A 15983-nucleotide genomic window follows, 5' to 3' on the forward strand; every position below is an offset into this window, starting at 1 on the left:
TTGTGTCTAGGGATTTCAACTTTTTACCAATAACTGCAAGTGGGGTTAGGAAGTTATTTGTAGATACAAAATCAATAACTGTTTTGCAAAGGTTCGTCAAATCAATCACATAACTAGTGTTCGTGCATATTTATGTTTATCTTTATTTTCCCAGCAAATCTTTCTAGCACTTTAAATTCCTAGCAATTGCATTTTCAATTCCATTACATTTCAAGACATTTATATACATGTCCAGATAAACAAAGGAAACTTTCATAATTTTTGCATATTCAATCCATCCCTTTCCAAAAGATTTCTTTTTTCTTTTTTTTTGCTTTTTTGGTGAAACATTCCGATTATAACTTTGATAGTATAAGCACGGCTCAAATTTTTAGAGCAGATTTAGGTAAAGTGCTTTGATGTCATGTTTAAGCAAAAAATACTGATACATACTGTAAAATCAATATATAAGGTCTTTTCTTTTTTTTTTTTGGTTGATTGGCAGAATATGTAACGCTTAAATAGTGGACGGGGATGACAAAGTTGAACTAAACATGAGTTCTCAATTGAAGTATGACTCTCTTCTTCTCGCAAAGTTTTTCTTTGAGGTAAACCCCTATGACCATAATAATCAAAGTGAAATTACCAATCAAAAGTATCATCGAATCCATTCTCTAATATGAGTTAATTGTTTTGCTCAGCCTGAAGGACTATTAGAAAAATATTTGAAGATGTTACAATAGAATTCCAAGCCAATTCACCAAAGATAGAAACTTTGTATGTCAAAACACCTAGCTCTGTAGTAATTTATTGTAAATGGGCAAAATTATAGTAGCTTCATAAAGACCAAAAATCCCTTAGCTTGCCACGAAATACAGGAAGCCGAGAAGAGTAGATTCAATTTAATATAGCTCGGGATCACATGTTCCAGAAGAAAAACAGTTTAAAATTGAAAATAGGAATTCGTCAATTATGTTTGAATGCCTCAAACATGTATAAATAGCACACATCGGAACACAAGATACAAACATATATAAAAGCATAATTCTACGATAGATGCATCTGTAGCGACACTATCTCCATCACTTGCTGGTTTTCCCATAAAGCCATCTGCACAAGAAAAAACAACGGAATAAAAGTTGTTGGACAATGATAAGACAAGTTTGGAGCAATCTTAGGTCGAGCGTATCATGCTAATAGAACTCACATTAGTTACTCAATTGGCTTGCACAGAGATGAGCGACAACTATTACCAGTACAATGAGCAAAAGGGCGACCTGCAATTTAGATTGTGATAAGCTATTGTTCTCTCTTTTGTTTGGTTTGCTGTTCAGCATATAGTTCCAAGACCAGCCAAACAATGTGAGATGAACAAGGTGTAAACTGACCAGGACAGAACTATTTGTGGGTTCAGTCGCAAGGATGTAAGATTTCCTGTCAAAATTTACAAAGGAAATTTGTTTAAGTAGAAAGGCATAATCAATATCCATTTCCAGAGAGAGAGAGAGAGAGAGAGAGAGAGAGAGAGAGAGAGAGAGAGAGAGAGAGAGAGAGAGAGAGAGAGAGAGAGAGAGAGAGAGAGAGAGAGGAACCTTTTGTTTAGGAGGCCAGAATCTCTGCAAGCCTTCTGTATACCCTCGATTATGCTCAATGTTTTTGTAGCATTAGGATCATTCTTGTCAACCTATGGGAGCAAAAGGCATAATTTGGTTAGTAATGTCTCACTCTGTATGTTAAAAAAATCATAGTGTGAAAAGCATGGAGATGGAAAAGCAAGCGAACAAATGAAAGCATCAACTACTATTGTGGCCAAAAGTTGGATTAATAGATCATCAAGAATATTCTGCCCCACAGTCAAGAAGCAGAAGGGAGAAATTTCACAATGCTACTAAGACTTAAGTTATAATCCCTTCTACTATTAAAGCTACCATTAAATGAAGTGGTTCCTAACACAAAAATATCTTTGCAGAAGACAAAACTTCTTCTTCTTCTTCTTCTCCTTTTTTTCACTTCATAGGCATAACGGAGAACTGTCATTTCCATTTCGGATTCAAGATAGCTAACCTTTACATGCAATTTGGTTTGCTACATATCCACTCAAATCACAGAAGATTGTGTAGGTTATAAGGTCTAGTACATTTTCAAGTTAGAAATAATTAAAATACATGTATAAAAGATGGTGCATTCTAGTTTTTGACTTCATACCTTGGACTTTAGCATACAAGAAAAATCATAGAAAGCACCATAAACATCAGCCATTGTCCTTGTGTGATCCCTAAGTTTAGCAGCAAGACCTGAATAGTATAGTTAGACAAATGGAACAATTGAAGAATTATTATCTCGGAGCTACTACAGAACATAAACAAATGTGCAAAGGCTCATGGATAGACACAGCCTTGACAAATGATGAATGGTGATAGTCGACAAGCTATATTTCCATCATGCCTGGACCTAGTTCTTCATTACGCCTCATTATTTCATCGTGTAAAAGTATCTTCTACATGCCTAGTGCCATTCAAGTTCTTCAGTATGCCTAATCATTTTGTCATGTCTAGGATAGCTCTAATTTCAATGATGAAAGAAAATACCAGCAAATCATTTTCTTACCTGCCCTGATCTTTACTTCGCCTCTGAAAACTTCAATATTGTTGTAGGATAAAGCTAAATTTCCAATCGCCATTATCTAGTAAAAGTAGAAAATGTTGGCAGAGGAGCTTCTCCCAGATAATCAAAAGATTAATGGCATTAAAAAGAAAATATCAACATTCAACGTCATGAAATCAAATGAACCGCGTACAGAAAGTCTTAAGAATATGAAGAGTGAGTTCAGAAATGTCAACAACTGATTATAATAGGGAAATTTTGTAACGTCAATGTGTGAAACCAAATCTTGTGCCCACACGTGCACACAAGGAGAGAGAAAGGGACAACTTGTGTGTCTGTGCACCTGCTGCACACGCGCGCAAATGTGTGTGAGAGAGGGGGCCAAGGAAAGAAGTGCAGAGATTGGGCTTGTAGTATGTTCGTGAGAAAAATTCTAAGGCAAGTTTTATGAAGGAAAAATTTGGAGATCGATAGCTACCTTCAATATTTTAATATATAGGATAGATGTAAGGCAAAAACACTCATTCACAGATAAGAAACACTGCTGTCTTGAAGAATTGATAATGTACCTGAAAAATAGCCCAAAACCGGAATATAGCAGGATCCCTTAAAGCAAACATGTATGTCAAACTGTCTTCAACATGTGTCAAAGCATCTGTGACCATCTCATTCAAACATTGTACTGCCTTCACTGAGTTCTCCTCATACTTCAAGTCCTATGTAGATAGGGCCAATTACAGAAAAGAGAAAATAAGGATGTGCATGCGGCACAAAATTCAGCATTGTAGGTGCATAATATCTTAGCGATTCATTTTCAAAGTAGTTGATGGGAAATCAATTTTATATGGTAAAAGGGCTAAAGCGCAATCTGTGTAAGCCTTTAATCATCCTGAATCATGTTGAAGAGGCATACCTCAAGTTTGTTTACATATTTGCCCCAAATCTGATGAGGCCAAAACATGCGTGACTTTGGAATCTTATTGATATCTTCCAAATAATCTCGAATAATGTCTTGTTTCTGATATTTACATCCATAAAACAATGTTAGAAATCCAAAATATGTGGTCATGTACATGAAACTCAGTGTCTTTCAAGTACCTGTAGAATCAAAGCCATTGAATTGGACAGAGAATCTGGTGCCAAATCTTCAGCTCCAGAAGCATGGAAAAGCTTTGACAGACCTAAACCTATAAGTCCTGACACATAGTGGCAATATTCATTGTAATCATCAACTGTTTCCACCTGCAATAGGGAAGAAATTAGTGGAACTCTTTGCAGGAATAACCCATTAAACAGATTAATCTCCACCACAAGCCAATTCTTCCAGAAGGTGCAAGACTACAACTGGCCTTGAAATGCTTAGTGCAAAAGAATATTACAGCTCTTAAATTCTTTTCATGATAGTATTGGATCAAATCCATTCCAATCCAGCCAGGTCAGTTACCATAAACAAGGCTCGTATTAGAGTCAATAGTCAGTTCACAGGCATGTGAACCTTGGAAGATGGAAGAGTGGTTATTAAGGCTGAATGATACACTTCTAGATGAGTTCATTTTCTGTAAGGGAGTGAATTCTTTAAGGAGTAGAACCACACAGCTAAGGTCAAATCCTTACTCCACTATGGTCATAGTAAACAGCCGGATGGGCTACCCGTTGGCCACTGTATGTGCAGCCATTCAATAAATAAAAGGTTTATACTGGTACTGAAAAGTAACATATTCATTTTCAACCATTGGAGGCAAGGATTCTCCTCATGAAAGGCTTACGCACTAGCTATTTACTGACCAAGTCCAAACACAACCAAATACTATAATGTGTATAAGAGTTCCTTCAGCTTGGCTATTTATAAGGTAGGGTCTTGGAAAATATCAGGAGTGTCACATGACAAGATCACAAACCTCTTTGCAAATAAATTTTGCCATTCCTGCTCCCATTCTTTTAGTAATCTCCTCAATTACCTCTTGATACCTGCAAGTATAAACAAAAGCTACAGTTTATAAAGGAAAAGCAGTCAACACATCAATCAATAGAAACGGTTATACAATTTTGGGTCAATTGCAGGAAAGTTTGGTTTTGAGTTTTCATTCTCGGTGAAAGTGAAAAATGGGTTGGCAAGAACATTTGATAGACAATGATAATATGGTTGCGGAACTGTGATGGGTAGGTATGTTGGTAAAGGAAACACACATGGTTAAGTTCAGAGGCTAAAGAAGATCAGGTTGAAGAAGAGAACATCCTGACCTCACAAAAGTTGTTCACATCATAATTGTAAAGAAATCACAAGTTAGTAACCTCTTCCCAAGCTCCAGGAAAGCCGTTGAAACATGATGAAATTGGTCCATTAAAACCTTGCACTCCTTTGTACCACCTTAATATGGCAATAAAAATATCAAGTCAGTGAACTTAATAGAATTCTGGGCAGCTAAAAGTTCGGTGCCCAGCTCCAACTTCTTCATATAGGCAGCACAGACTTCTGGATAAGCACCATTTACAGATTGTCTGTAAACTAAGACAGCAATATAACTAAACAATAATAAAAATTACAAGATAACAACAGTTGCAACTTAAAGCAGCTCTCCCAACCAAGTTGTGCATGCCCCAAGAATTGCTAGTTGGAGAAAATCAGTGGCATGATGAAATCTGAATAACCAAGAAACACCTTATTTTCCAACTTGACGTCAGAAATATATTGACAATCGTTTACCCTATGCTTGGTTGTCCAATTTCTTCATATGCTGGAAATAACACAGGAATTTATCATAGCAAGAGAGTGTTTATTTTACTTTAGTGTTGATTCTTAAAGAAGTCAGTAAAAGAACGCACAAATAAGAAATGTAGATGAGACTATTTGTAGAGGTTCTCATGTAGAATCATAACGTAGAGGCAAAATATTATTGATATATCTTGTTCTTATAGCAGTGTTATAGAAAATTATTTCAGTCAATTTGAAGTCAGCTTCAAATAATGGAAAATTGCTACAAGATTCTGTTAAAGATAGAATCTCCATGTAGCTTTGACGATCATTCTTAATGCAAAATGTGGAGGACGTCAATTATTTACACATACGCACAAACATATTTCTACAAGGTTACATTAAGAGAGACAAGTCAAACAAAGTTTTTCGACAAAATAACTAACTCACGCTTCCTGAATTTTATGTAAAGGTCGGGAAAGGACAAAAATATTGAACCAAGGATTTAAATGCAGGGAAAACCAGTCTTAGATCACCGAAAGCTTCAACTGGAAAGAAAGGGTAGCATGATAGGATGTTTAACTCACATGAAAAATGCCACTCCTTATCAAACACGTGCTGAAGAAAAGCTTTCAGGATAGGCACTTTGACATCAACAGGTATGCTCGTGTCATCCTCTGGAAAGGGAGCATTAGAAGAAATAAGATTCCAGCACAAAATCACATACTAATGTCTATATGGAGCTGGAAACAGTTATTCAACGTGATACTAACAAGAACTAGGCATAGGAATTAAGGATTAATCCTGAAACGAATTCTTTCATGAACTATTCAATGGATTAAATGTAAGCAAAAACATTATTATATGATAAATCAATTGGGGCCTTAATAACTAGAGCATAGCATACTCCACTTCCATTTATGATGGTTAATGGTGACAAAGACACTCGACTTTACACGTGAAGAGCTCACTCTAACCTACACAGATATTTCCATGAATGTTATCAACATAAAAAGGAAACTCCGGTGGGTTTGCGTTATAGTAAACCTTTGACATACAAGGGATAGGTGGCTCAGATTAACCAACCAGAAGTGCTAACGGAGTGAGGGTAATTTAGGACAGATGCACATGTTTGATAAACAGCATAATATCTTGCAAATGAAAGACAGAGAACTAATGCAGTGTTATAGGACAAACCAACTGTATCGAGGGCGCGCAGGACCAAATAGAGTATGCACACCTGCAAAAATGCAAAAGAAAAGTTAAAGAGATAAAAGCACATCGAGAGAAACTAATCTAATAATTCTACTGGAATTTGCACTGGCTGTGAGTGGCATTTGCACTAACTAATCTAACAGTTTATTTACATTTTTGCAGTTGGATTAGCAGACAGCAGAATTGAGGTAAGTATCAAGAGAAAACAAGATATAACCACCTAAATCCATGGATGAGCATTGCATTGGCATTAGCAGTAATATCACGCAGTTCCATTCGAGATCATACTTCGATTTGAAGTGCCCATAGCACTTTTCTTTGACTTCTCAGATTCAATAGTAGGATAAGAAAAAAGTGATTAGCTAATTTAAATAGGTTAGGTAGTAATATGCACCTTCACATGGACGCATGACATGTCGTCCCTGCGGTAGGAGGCGCGTATAAAAAGGGGGTTCGGGCCGAGGAATAAATTCCGTCTTGAAGACTGGTACGTCGGGTTTTATGTTGTCGTCACGTGGCACCTCCCGCCATCCTGTATCTATTTTAATTATAGTTTCTTTTTCTTGTGAATTAAAAAATTCTCGTATTCTTTTAGCTTCCCATGTTTTACAAAAATTAGCTGTTGGATAATTTTTTTTCTTTGCTTTCTGAACGACTAGGTGATCTTATATCCAATCTACAAAGGGGTACATGTATTGTCTTCTTCTCATCAATGATGCGTATGAATATCTCAATTAGCTTTTGTTAAAGAAAAGAAGAAGAGATTTTTAGAAAAAAAATATTTATGTTTCTCAATAACCTTTATATTATTATGCTACACGAATCATAATCAATAATACTAAAACAGTAAAATCTTAGTAGGAAGATTAGGAGGAGGAGGATGGACTGCTCATGGGGGCTCACACTTATGAGAGAGAAAAGTGCGTGGGGAATTGATTTTAGGCAAACTTATCAAAAAAAGTGTGTAAGATTGGCCATATCATTCCCCATTATTTAGAGGAAGGAAAAACCTATACCCATGTGTCAATATCTCAATGATATTTAAATAACTGAAAAATTCATATTGACTCATCTCTTACTAGATTATACTAATTGAGCGTGTATGACTCAACAAGACTATATTACCAACTCAAGAAAACTTAATTGGAAATCCCTTACCAAAAATAACCCACCTAATAAAAAGATTTCAACCACGATAAATATTTGAACAATTTAAAAAGCATGGTGGATCACCTTTTCATTTATTGAAAATATTTTATTTTTCTTTAAATATATTACCATATATCATTGATCGAAAAAAAATAAGGAGAACAATTTAAAAAGTCCAAGACCTATTGCAATTATTTTAATTCAATCCTAAACTTTTTTTTTCTTACTAATTAAGTTCTAAACGTTTTGCGATTGTGCCATGTAGCCTATCTTGCCAATTTTGGCCAGCCAGGCCAACATGGATTCATCCTACATGGTGTAGTCGGTGCTAACATGGATAATTTTTAATAATATTTTAAATTTATTTATTTATTTATTCTTTTCTCTTTCCTTTTTTTTCTCCTTCCGTTCTTCTTCTTCCTCTAGCTAGTCACTAAACCTCGACAATTGGCTAGAGTTGAGGGTCGGTGAAGCTATGCCTCACCCAACCCTCTTGCAAAGGCTCCCTTGCCCAACCCTTGGTGATCGGCCCAAGGAATAAGAAGAATGGAAGCAAAACAAAAAATGAAAGAGAAAGAAAAGGAGAAAAGGAAAAAAAAAATTTTAAATTGTTCATGTTGATACCAGCAAGGCTACCATAGTCTAGGTTAGTGCCAATTAGCCAAATTGATCAAACAGATTGAATAGGTACAAATGTAAAAAATTTAAAATTTAATTGATAAAAAATGGGTTTAGAACCGAACTGACACAATTGTAGTAAGTTTAGCATTCTCAAAAAAATATATATTCCACCATACATTTGTGGCCACTTTATACACAACTTAACCGCAAGAGCATGGTGGATATTACGGTAGAGGGATCTATATATATATATATATATTTTTTTTTTTGGTAAGGGTAGAGAGATCTATATTTGTAAAGAAACTATTTGAAATATATATGACTGACAAGTTTTTAAATCATCATAATTCTCCATGAAAATGATGGTGGAGCAAGAATCACAAAAATGAGGGGTTGCTAGAAGCCTAGAATTGGGACACGTATCAAAGCATGGTGATGAATTTTCGAGGCTACACATAAAGCCACTGACAGCTCAATGGTTTTACGTCATCATTAACATAATTAATCTCCTCTGTGTTGTCCCCTACAAATACCAAGCTATTTGCATGCAACCTAAACGAGCATAACGCTTTAATTTTTTCGATTATGTTGTCTAGTCTTTTTAAGTAAATTAAGGGGAAGGTTTCAGGTAATGTTGTGAGAGTAAAGAATTAATCTTCGCATGAGACATTGATCATTAGCTTTATCCAAGTTGTCGCGCAGCAGGCACAACAACTCGGTGCGTTTGAAAAAGGTTTGGGAAAATGATTTTGTATCTAGATAAAGTAATTTAACTTTTCGAGTATTTGTTCAAAACAAACAGCATTTGGATAATTGGCTTTTGTTACATTTTTGTTAAGCAACTAAATGAAGTAAAAGTTTTGGGTCTAAAACTTAGGATGCTTTGACAACACGTGAGATTTTATAAAATCATTGTCACCTCTTATAAAAAAACTTAAATCGTTATATAAATATGTACTTTAATATTTAAATATTATTAAAAGAATTTTGAAATCGAAAACCACACTCACCGCATCGCGAAGCTCGGTGGGGAGTTGTTCGATGACGAAAGCGAATGTCTTGGAGAACTTGCGGAGCATGGAGTAGCAAAATCGCCAATGAGGTTGCTGAGGGAGCTGCTTCTCGGCATTCCTCGCCTTCATCTTCAGCTTCAACAGTGGGTAGAGTTCATCCGGATGCTTCAAAATAGCTCCCAAACTCCCCATTTCGCTCTCTTTCTCTGAACTCGAGATCGGAGAAAACAGAGATTGAATTTGGCAAAAGCTAAAGGGGAGGTTTTTGTAAGGAAAGCAAACCAGAATCGTCATATACGAAGTCTCTAGGCTTGGAATAAACGATGTTATATATTTTTCAAAGTGTCCTTTTATGTATTCCAATCATAGTACTTTTGTCTTCCAATCATAGTACCGCACCATTGTTTCGGTGTTGATGGCGTTAAAAACGTGATTTTCATTTTGAGTGACTAAAGCATCACGGATCAACTTATCTCCATAAGACCTCTAACCTCATCAATTCCAGCTGCCTCAAGGACCTCTAACCTTGTCGAGTGCACTTTCATCAAAAACTTAAGTTGTGACGTGTCTTACCAAAACTGAAATTCTCCCACAAACTCCCGGGGGAGCCAAATTTCAGATTGGAGCTGCTCGAAAATTAGTATGCGGCAGGTCAGGGAAGTTCCCAAGTCTTTGATTAGGAGTAGAAACCTATTTGTGATTGTTCCGCAAGCAGTGACCTCAACATTCATAGAGCTAATTGCTAATCCTATGGCTAGAAAAAATTCCAAGATTGCTCCAAATTGACCTTCGGGCTTGATTATGTGGCTATTCTAAGAGTAACTTCATTACTAGTTTATGTATAATGATTTCGTTCATTCATTCTCATATCATCTATCTCGACTAGATTGACACAAATTTTTTCATCTCGCTCTGTGTTGCATGTGATTTTTGATAACAACCTTGGAAATTAAGTAGTTTCAGAAAAACAAGATTATCCTAACATGGAATCTGAAAGTTTTGTAACCTATGATTAGTTGGTCAGGAATTATTGCTTGGCTCTTCAAGATGTCCTATCGTTGTTGCCCCTTGTTAGCCGTATTCTTCGATCAGAGATTATGTTGTTTTCACTTCTCTCACTACTTCGAAGAAGATTATCATTAGTAATAATAGCAAATATTGTATGATTGGTTTGAGGACAGCTAGTTCGGACAAGAGGGTTTGTATTGGTCTAGTGGCAACAATAATTTTGCTGTCCCTTTCCAAACTTTTCGTCACCGTTCCCTATGAAGGGTTTATTCTGCATCAACATAAGATTGGTGTCGTGACCAAATTTTCGGGTGAATTACCTAAAATTTGGTTAATGGATTATTAAGCCTAAATTTAGCTTAGGCTCTCCCAAGTTCATACAAATTCGCGACTTAGATTCAAATATTTAGCATGCAAAAGATTATTAGTTATGAGTCGCCACTAATCAATTTACGATAGGTCGATTAGACACCTAAGTAAAATAATTTGAAAATTATTTTACTCCTACGAACCAGATATTTTGGGTACAAAGATTTCTAATGCCATTTCGATACATTTCTCTTTTTATTTCGAAAAAATGTTTTGCAGGCAATTTGAATTAATTTTAATTCACTTCCCTAATATGTGAGATGATCATGCGAGTGCGTAAACCACCAATTTAACACTCAAGAAAGCAAATAAAAAATGCAAGACTTACCTCATAGCAACGAAAGCATCTACATTGTTAGATGAGAATTCACATCAACAATCCTAGAAATAATTTCTAATTAACACACAATCACTCAATTTTTATTTTCACATATTTAATGACAATCTAATCTATATGCAATGCAATGTTACTAATCTAACATGAAGTGATATGACATAACAATATAGCCTAAACTATATGACATGAGTAAAATAATTTTTAAAGAAATGCAATAATTAAATGTGCAACCTAAATTAACCTAATGACTTAATTCTAATGACGCGCAATTTCTAATTAAATGGACCTAGCAATAATCACTAAATGACGTATTTTTTTATGAACCTAATTCTATATGATATGCGTATGATTTTTCTATTCTCCTAAAAAGCATGCAATCTATCTAGGAGAAATTATCTAAACCTATAATTAATAAACATACAATCCTAAAATGCAATGACGTGTAAAGAATCCCCTAATTATACATGACATATACATGACAATTTTTGTTTTTTTTTATGAAATTCGAAATTAATATTGACACAAAATTAAATGTGCAATTCAAACTTTTAAAAAAAAAAAAAAAAAAAAAAAAACCAACATTCTAAATAAATGCAATTATTTTATTTTATATTTTAGAAATTCGAAATAAAATCCCTATTTTAAATATGCAAGGCAACCTAAGACAAAGAATATTCTAAAATGAACATAATCTATCTCAGATTTTTTTGGATGTTTTTACAAAAACAAAGTCGACTCAAACCATACGATGGCAAATCAGAGTAAGATAAGATTGATATCCAAGAATTGACGACCCATATCTTGTGCATGAGATCGGATTGGTCAATTTTAAATGAACCGCAAATCGAATCTTAAGCGTGAGATTGAGATTAAATTGACGATTTTCCAAGCGATTGCGAGTTGGATTCGGGCACTAAAATCAAACCATCAATCCCTAATTTAAGAGGCTATTCGGCTGCATTTGTTTTGATTTCTTTTTTCTGTTTTTAAAAAAAAAAAAATTGTTCAGGAACAAAAAATGAGAAATGTGTTTGTTTGCGTTTTGTTCCAAAATTATTTTTGTTCTTAAACACATCTGGAATGTAAAAAAAAAAAAAAAAATTTGTTTCTTATTTCGGAACAAAATTTAGAACACTTTCTTGTTCTCTTTTTTTCTTCTTCTTTTCTTCTTTTCTTTTTCTTTTTTTTTTTCTTTGGTCGGTCGCCGCCTCGCCATGGCCGGCAACCGACCGTTGAGAGCCAATGACGCCGTCGAGGGGGCCGACCTCGCTAGAGGATCGCCGGCCCTCGGCGAGGCCGACCTCGCGCCGGGCCGGGCGAGCTCGATCTTGCCTAGGCCGAGCTCGCCCGCCTAAGGCGAGGCCGAGCCTTGGCCGGCCTACAACGAGGCTCGGCCTCGTCGGGGGCGGCGAGCCTCGCCGTGGTTGGGCGAGGCTGCGCCGGCTCTCGTCGGCCGGTTCTAGGCCATGGCCGAGGCCGGCGACCGGCCAAAAAAAGAAAAATGAAAAAGAAAAAAAGGAAAATAAGAAAGAAAATAAAAAAAATATTAAAAAAAATTATACAAATTATACAAATTTACCAAACATGTTCATTTTTTATTCCCGAAACAAGTTTACCAAACGTGTCTTTTTGTTCAAAATTGTTCCTCGAAAATAAACATTTTTTTTATTTATGTTTTTAAACAATTTTTAAATAGAAATATTACCAAACGCGCCATTCATGTCGGAATCTCAATCATACATTAAAGGAATAATTTCACTAAAAAACAAAATAATAAAACTACCTAGATTGATTTTCCCTTTTTCCCTTTTTTTTCACCCACGGCTTGGCAGCTCGTGGTGGTGGGTCACCCAAGGGCGGCTGGTTGCCGGCGTTCCGGTGAAGGGCGGCGGCGGGCGGACGATGGCAGGGAGGTCGCGGTGGTGCGGCACGGAGGTGGCTGCTGCGGCGGTGGTCCGGCAGAGGGAGCTGCACGTCGCGGATGGGAACCGAATCGGCGGAGGGCTGCTGTGGGCGTCTCTCGGCACGGGGGGACTCGGGATCTGCTGCAGGAGTCGCTCGGGTTGCAGCGGCGCTGGGTCGTAGCAGCTGGTGTCGCGTCGCGCGGCGTTGCTGACGTCGGGTCGCGCGGCGGTGGCAGCTTCTGGCGAGACGGAGCAGAGCAGGAGCGGCTCAGGCGTTAGTGCTGGGGCTCGCAGGCGAGCGGCGGTACTGGTGACCGGGCGCGGGCGGTGCGGAGCGCAGGAGCAACAGCGGCAGCTTGGCGGCGCGGAAGAGGCGGGCAGCAGGGACGCCGGACGGGAACTCACGAAGAAGATGAACAGTTGTTCATCTTTTTTTGTTTTTTCCTTCTTTTTGCTCTCACGTCACTTTCTCTCCTCTTTCACGTCTCTTTTTCTCTGCTACTTTCTGCTTCTGCAGACTTTGACTTTTCCTCCTTTTCCCCAAAAAGCTTTTGTCTTTTGTTTTCTTTTCAATTGGAAAATAAAATCCCTCTTTGTGCGGGTACCACCAAAACCCTACGTTAACAATCTATTTATAAGGCGATGATTCAATATTCACGAAAATTTCTTTTCTGAATGTAATATTTATTTTTGATACGATTCAAGATTGCAAAATGATTTTTCTGAAATTTAAAATCCTAAGAGTTGAGCTCCCAATATTTTTTGTCACACTTGCCATATCCGAACATATAAAAAAAATCTCAACATATCCCGGAAAAATTTCAAATCTCTATTTTTCACGAAATAATTTTCGATCGTTAAAAAAAGGAACTTGAGCCAATTTGCTCACTTCGTGGACTTAGTCCAACTTGTTAATTTAAAGCTCAAAATCACTAATTCGAACCCATTCGTTACCAGCCCAATACAAATGCAAATTAAAAATAAATGCACCTATTATGCAATCAATTAATTAATTTATTTTTTAGGGGTTAAAAATTAATCCATTATTTTTATATAATAAATAAATAAATAATAATTTGGTACCAAAATTTAAGTGTCAACAATTAGTAATTCCTTCAACACATCTATAGAGCTCCTTCTTGTTGTAAGTTTTTGGGTGTTCTAGGGGAATGAAATCCAATACTTTGCAGTTGGGCTATTGTGCGTATGAAACTTGTCTTCAAGCTTGAAACTTCTTTTCCATCCATCCCAACTTTTCATCCCACTACCCTCTCAAAAAGAACCTAAGATAAGATGGTGGGAATGTAGCTGCATACTTATCCCATTGCACTCCCTCTACTTACCACTAGAAAGGCTAAGCAAATACACATAGACCCCAAAGAAGATAACCTTGCTCGCACTTGAGTCGAATTCCCTTTAGGACGAATACAAGGGCCTGAAAAAGCATTCAATCTTGCTTACAAGAACAATTTCATTGTCTTGATGCGGGAAAGGATTATGGGCCAAAAAGATTGTGATTAATGTAATGCTTGCTTGAAGCTCAGTGTCTATGTCAACCTTTTTCGTTTGGAAGTGGCTCCTTCATCCAAATGTTTCTGAAGTGTTTCGCATGGCTTGGCATTCTGGATCTTTGGAATCTTATATTGGTAATTCAGGAGAATCCTCATGGTATTGGAAGGATCGTGAATTCCATTTTTAGAATAAGTGTAGAAGGAAAAGCAAAAAAAAAGGATCTTCTACTTAGAATACACTACCACCAAAGGCAAAAAAAGGTGATGCGCAATCAAGACATTCATGCACACGGCCATCAACAAAGGCAAGAGCAGCTAAGGCCGCTTCTTCTTCTTCCTTGTTTACAACAACCCATGAGTGACCAGTCGATTACCGGCTTTAATGAGTGTTGCCCTATTCAGCAGTCCCTTCCCGAACTTTCTTGTCATTTTCCCCTATGAAGGGTTTATTTCACATCAACATAAGATTGGTAATTCCTTCGACACATTTATGGAGCTCTTTCTTGTTGTAAGCTTTCGGGCATTCTAGGGGAATGAAATCCAATACTTTGTAGTTGGGCTATTCATGTGAGCATGCACGGTGGCGCATGGCACCGACTCCCAACTTCCTCGTCACGTGCTAGCATGTGAGGCGGCTTCCAGCCTTTTTTGGAGGTGTGCCACCCATCAAAATCTTCGTTTCGACGAGAGGAATTCAAATACGTGATCAAAATTCACTTTCACCAAATAAAAAATCACAAAAACAGGAAAAACGATCCAAAGGTGGGTCAAATCCGAAATACTTAGGGGTAGCACATTTGGCCTTTGCTGGAGGTGTGCCACCCACCAAAATGCTTGTCTCGCCAAGACGAGTTTGAATATGTTTTCAAAATCAAATTTCAAAGGATAAAATTTTTGAAAACGAACCAAATGCAACAATTCGAATTTTAGGCTACAAGGTTATGATATCAAATGTTTTGCCATCAAAACGGCTTCCCAAGATTAATATAGCTAGAAACTCGAACATATTGGAGGAGAAGACAAAGATTTGCATACCTAATTTGGAATCCATGATTCTCGGAGTAGAATGGCAGCAATCCGAACTTTCGATGCTAAAGATCTTCTCCTCTCTTACCCTCGATACCCTAGCTTAATGAGACCACCACTCATGGACGTTCCTTATGTGAGGTAGTGGGTGTATACGTTTTTGAACGGCAAAAGTAAGGGTTTTTTTTTTCTTTGGACAAGGGAAAAGTAAGGGTTAGTGAAGTAACTTTAGCGCTATTTATAGAGTTTTCAATTAGGTTCTCTCATCACAGACCAGGCCCAATTCTGCCCACATAAGCCAAGCGTATATTCAACTATTAAGAAACCTTATGTTTTTACCTTATTAGACCAATCTCATAAAATAGTAAACCACAATCTCAATTAACATAGCCAATATTAGGAAAACTCTTATAACCTTATCTAGTTCAGAACTCTCTATCAATTGCATTCCCCGAAAACAAGCCAAGGCATTGTGCCCGAATCCATCATCCGCGTAACACCCGATCGAGGATGACTAAGACACCAGGTCTCACTTAGGCATTTTGTCAAACACCT

At 37.0% G+C, this 15983-nt stretch overlaps 1 protein-coding gene across 1 annotated transcript; it reads right to left on the bottom strand.

Moving 5' to 3' along the window:
- Positions 1-1157: 1157 nt before the first annotated feature.
- Positions 1158-9465, bottom strand: LOC104415901 (squalene synthase-like). Its single transcript, XM_010027319.3, has 13 exons — positions 9271-9465; positions 6473-6515; positions 5863-5952; positions 4876-4951; positions 4482-4551; positions 3682-3825; positions 3497-3601; positions 3153-3299; positions 2587-2662; positions 2185-2273; positions 1572-1663; positions 1368-1413; positions 1158-1256 (listed from the first exon to the last, which is right to left on the bottom strand). The coding sequence occupies exons 1-13, from the start codon at positions 9463-9465 to the stop codon at positions 1188-1190; spliced, it is 1242 nt and encodes a 413-aa protein (XP_010025621.2). The 3' UTR covers positions 1158-1187.
- Between the last annotated feature and the right edge of the window lie 6518 nt (positions 9466-15983).

Source organism: Eucalyptus grandis, chromosome 7, assembly GCF_016545825.1.
Source record: "Eucalyptus grandis isolate ANBG69807.140 chromosome 7, ASM1654582v1, whole genome shotgun sequence".
In the NCBI taxonomy this organism is placed as follows: Eukaryota; Viridiplantae; Streptophyta; class Magnoliopsida; order Myrtales; family Myrtaceae; genus Eucalyptus; species Eucalyptus grandis.

Coding starts and splice junctions, on each gene's coding strand:
- LOC104415901 (XM_010027319.3), bottom strand. CDS start 9,465: ATGGGGAGTTTGGGAGCTATTTTGAAGCATCCGGATGAACTCTACCCA. Junction 6,516..9,270: donor CCACCGAGCTTCGCGATGCG/GTGAGTGTGGTT, acceptor GCATTTTTGCAG/GTGTGCATACTCTATTTGGT. Junction 5,953..6,472: donor GCGCGCCCTCGATACAGTTG/GTTTGTCCTATA, acceptor CTCCCTTTCCAG/AGGATGACACGAGCATACCT.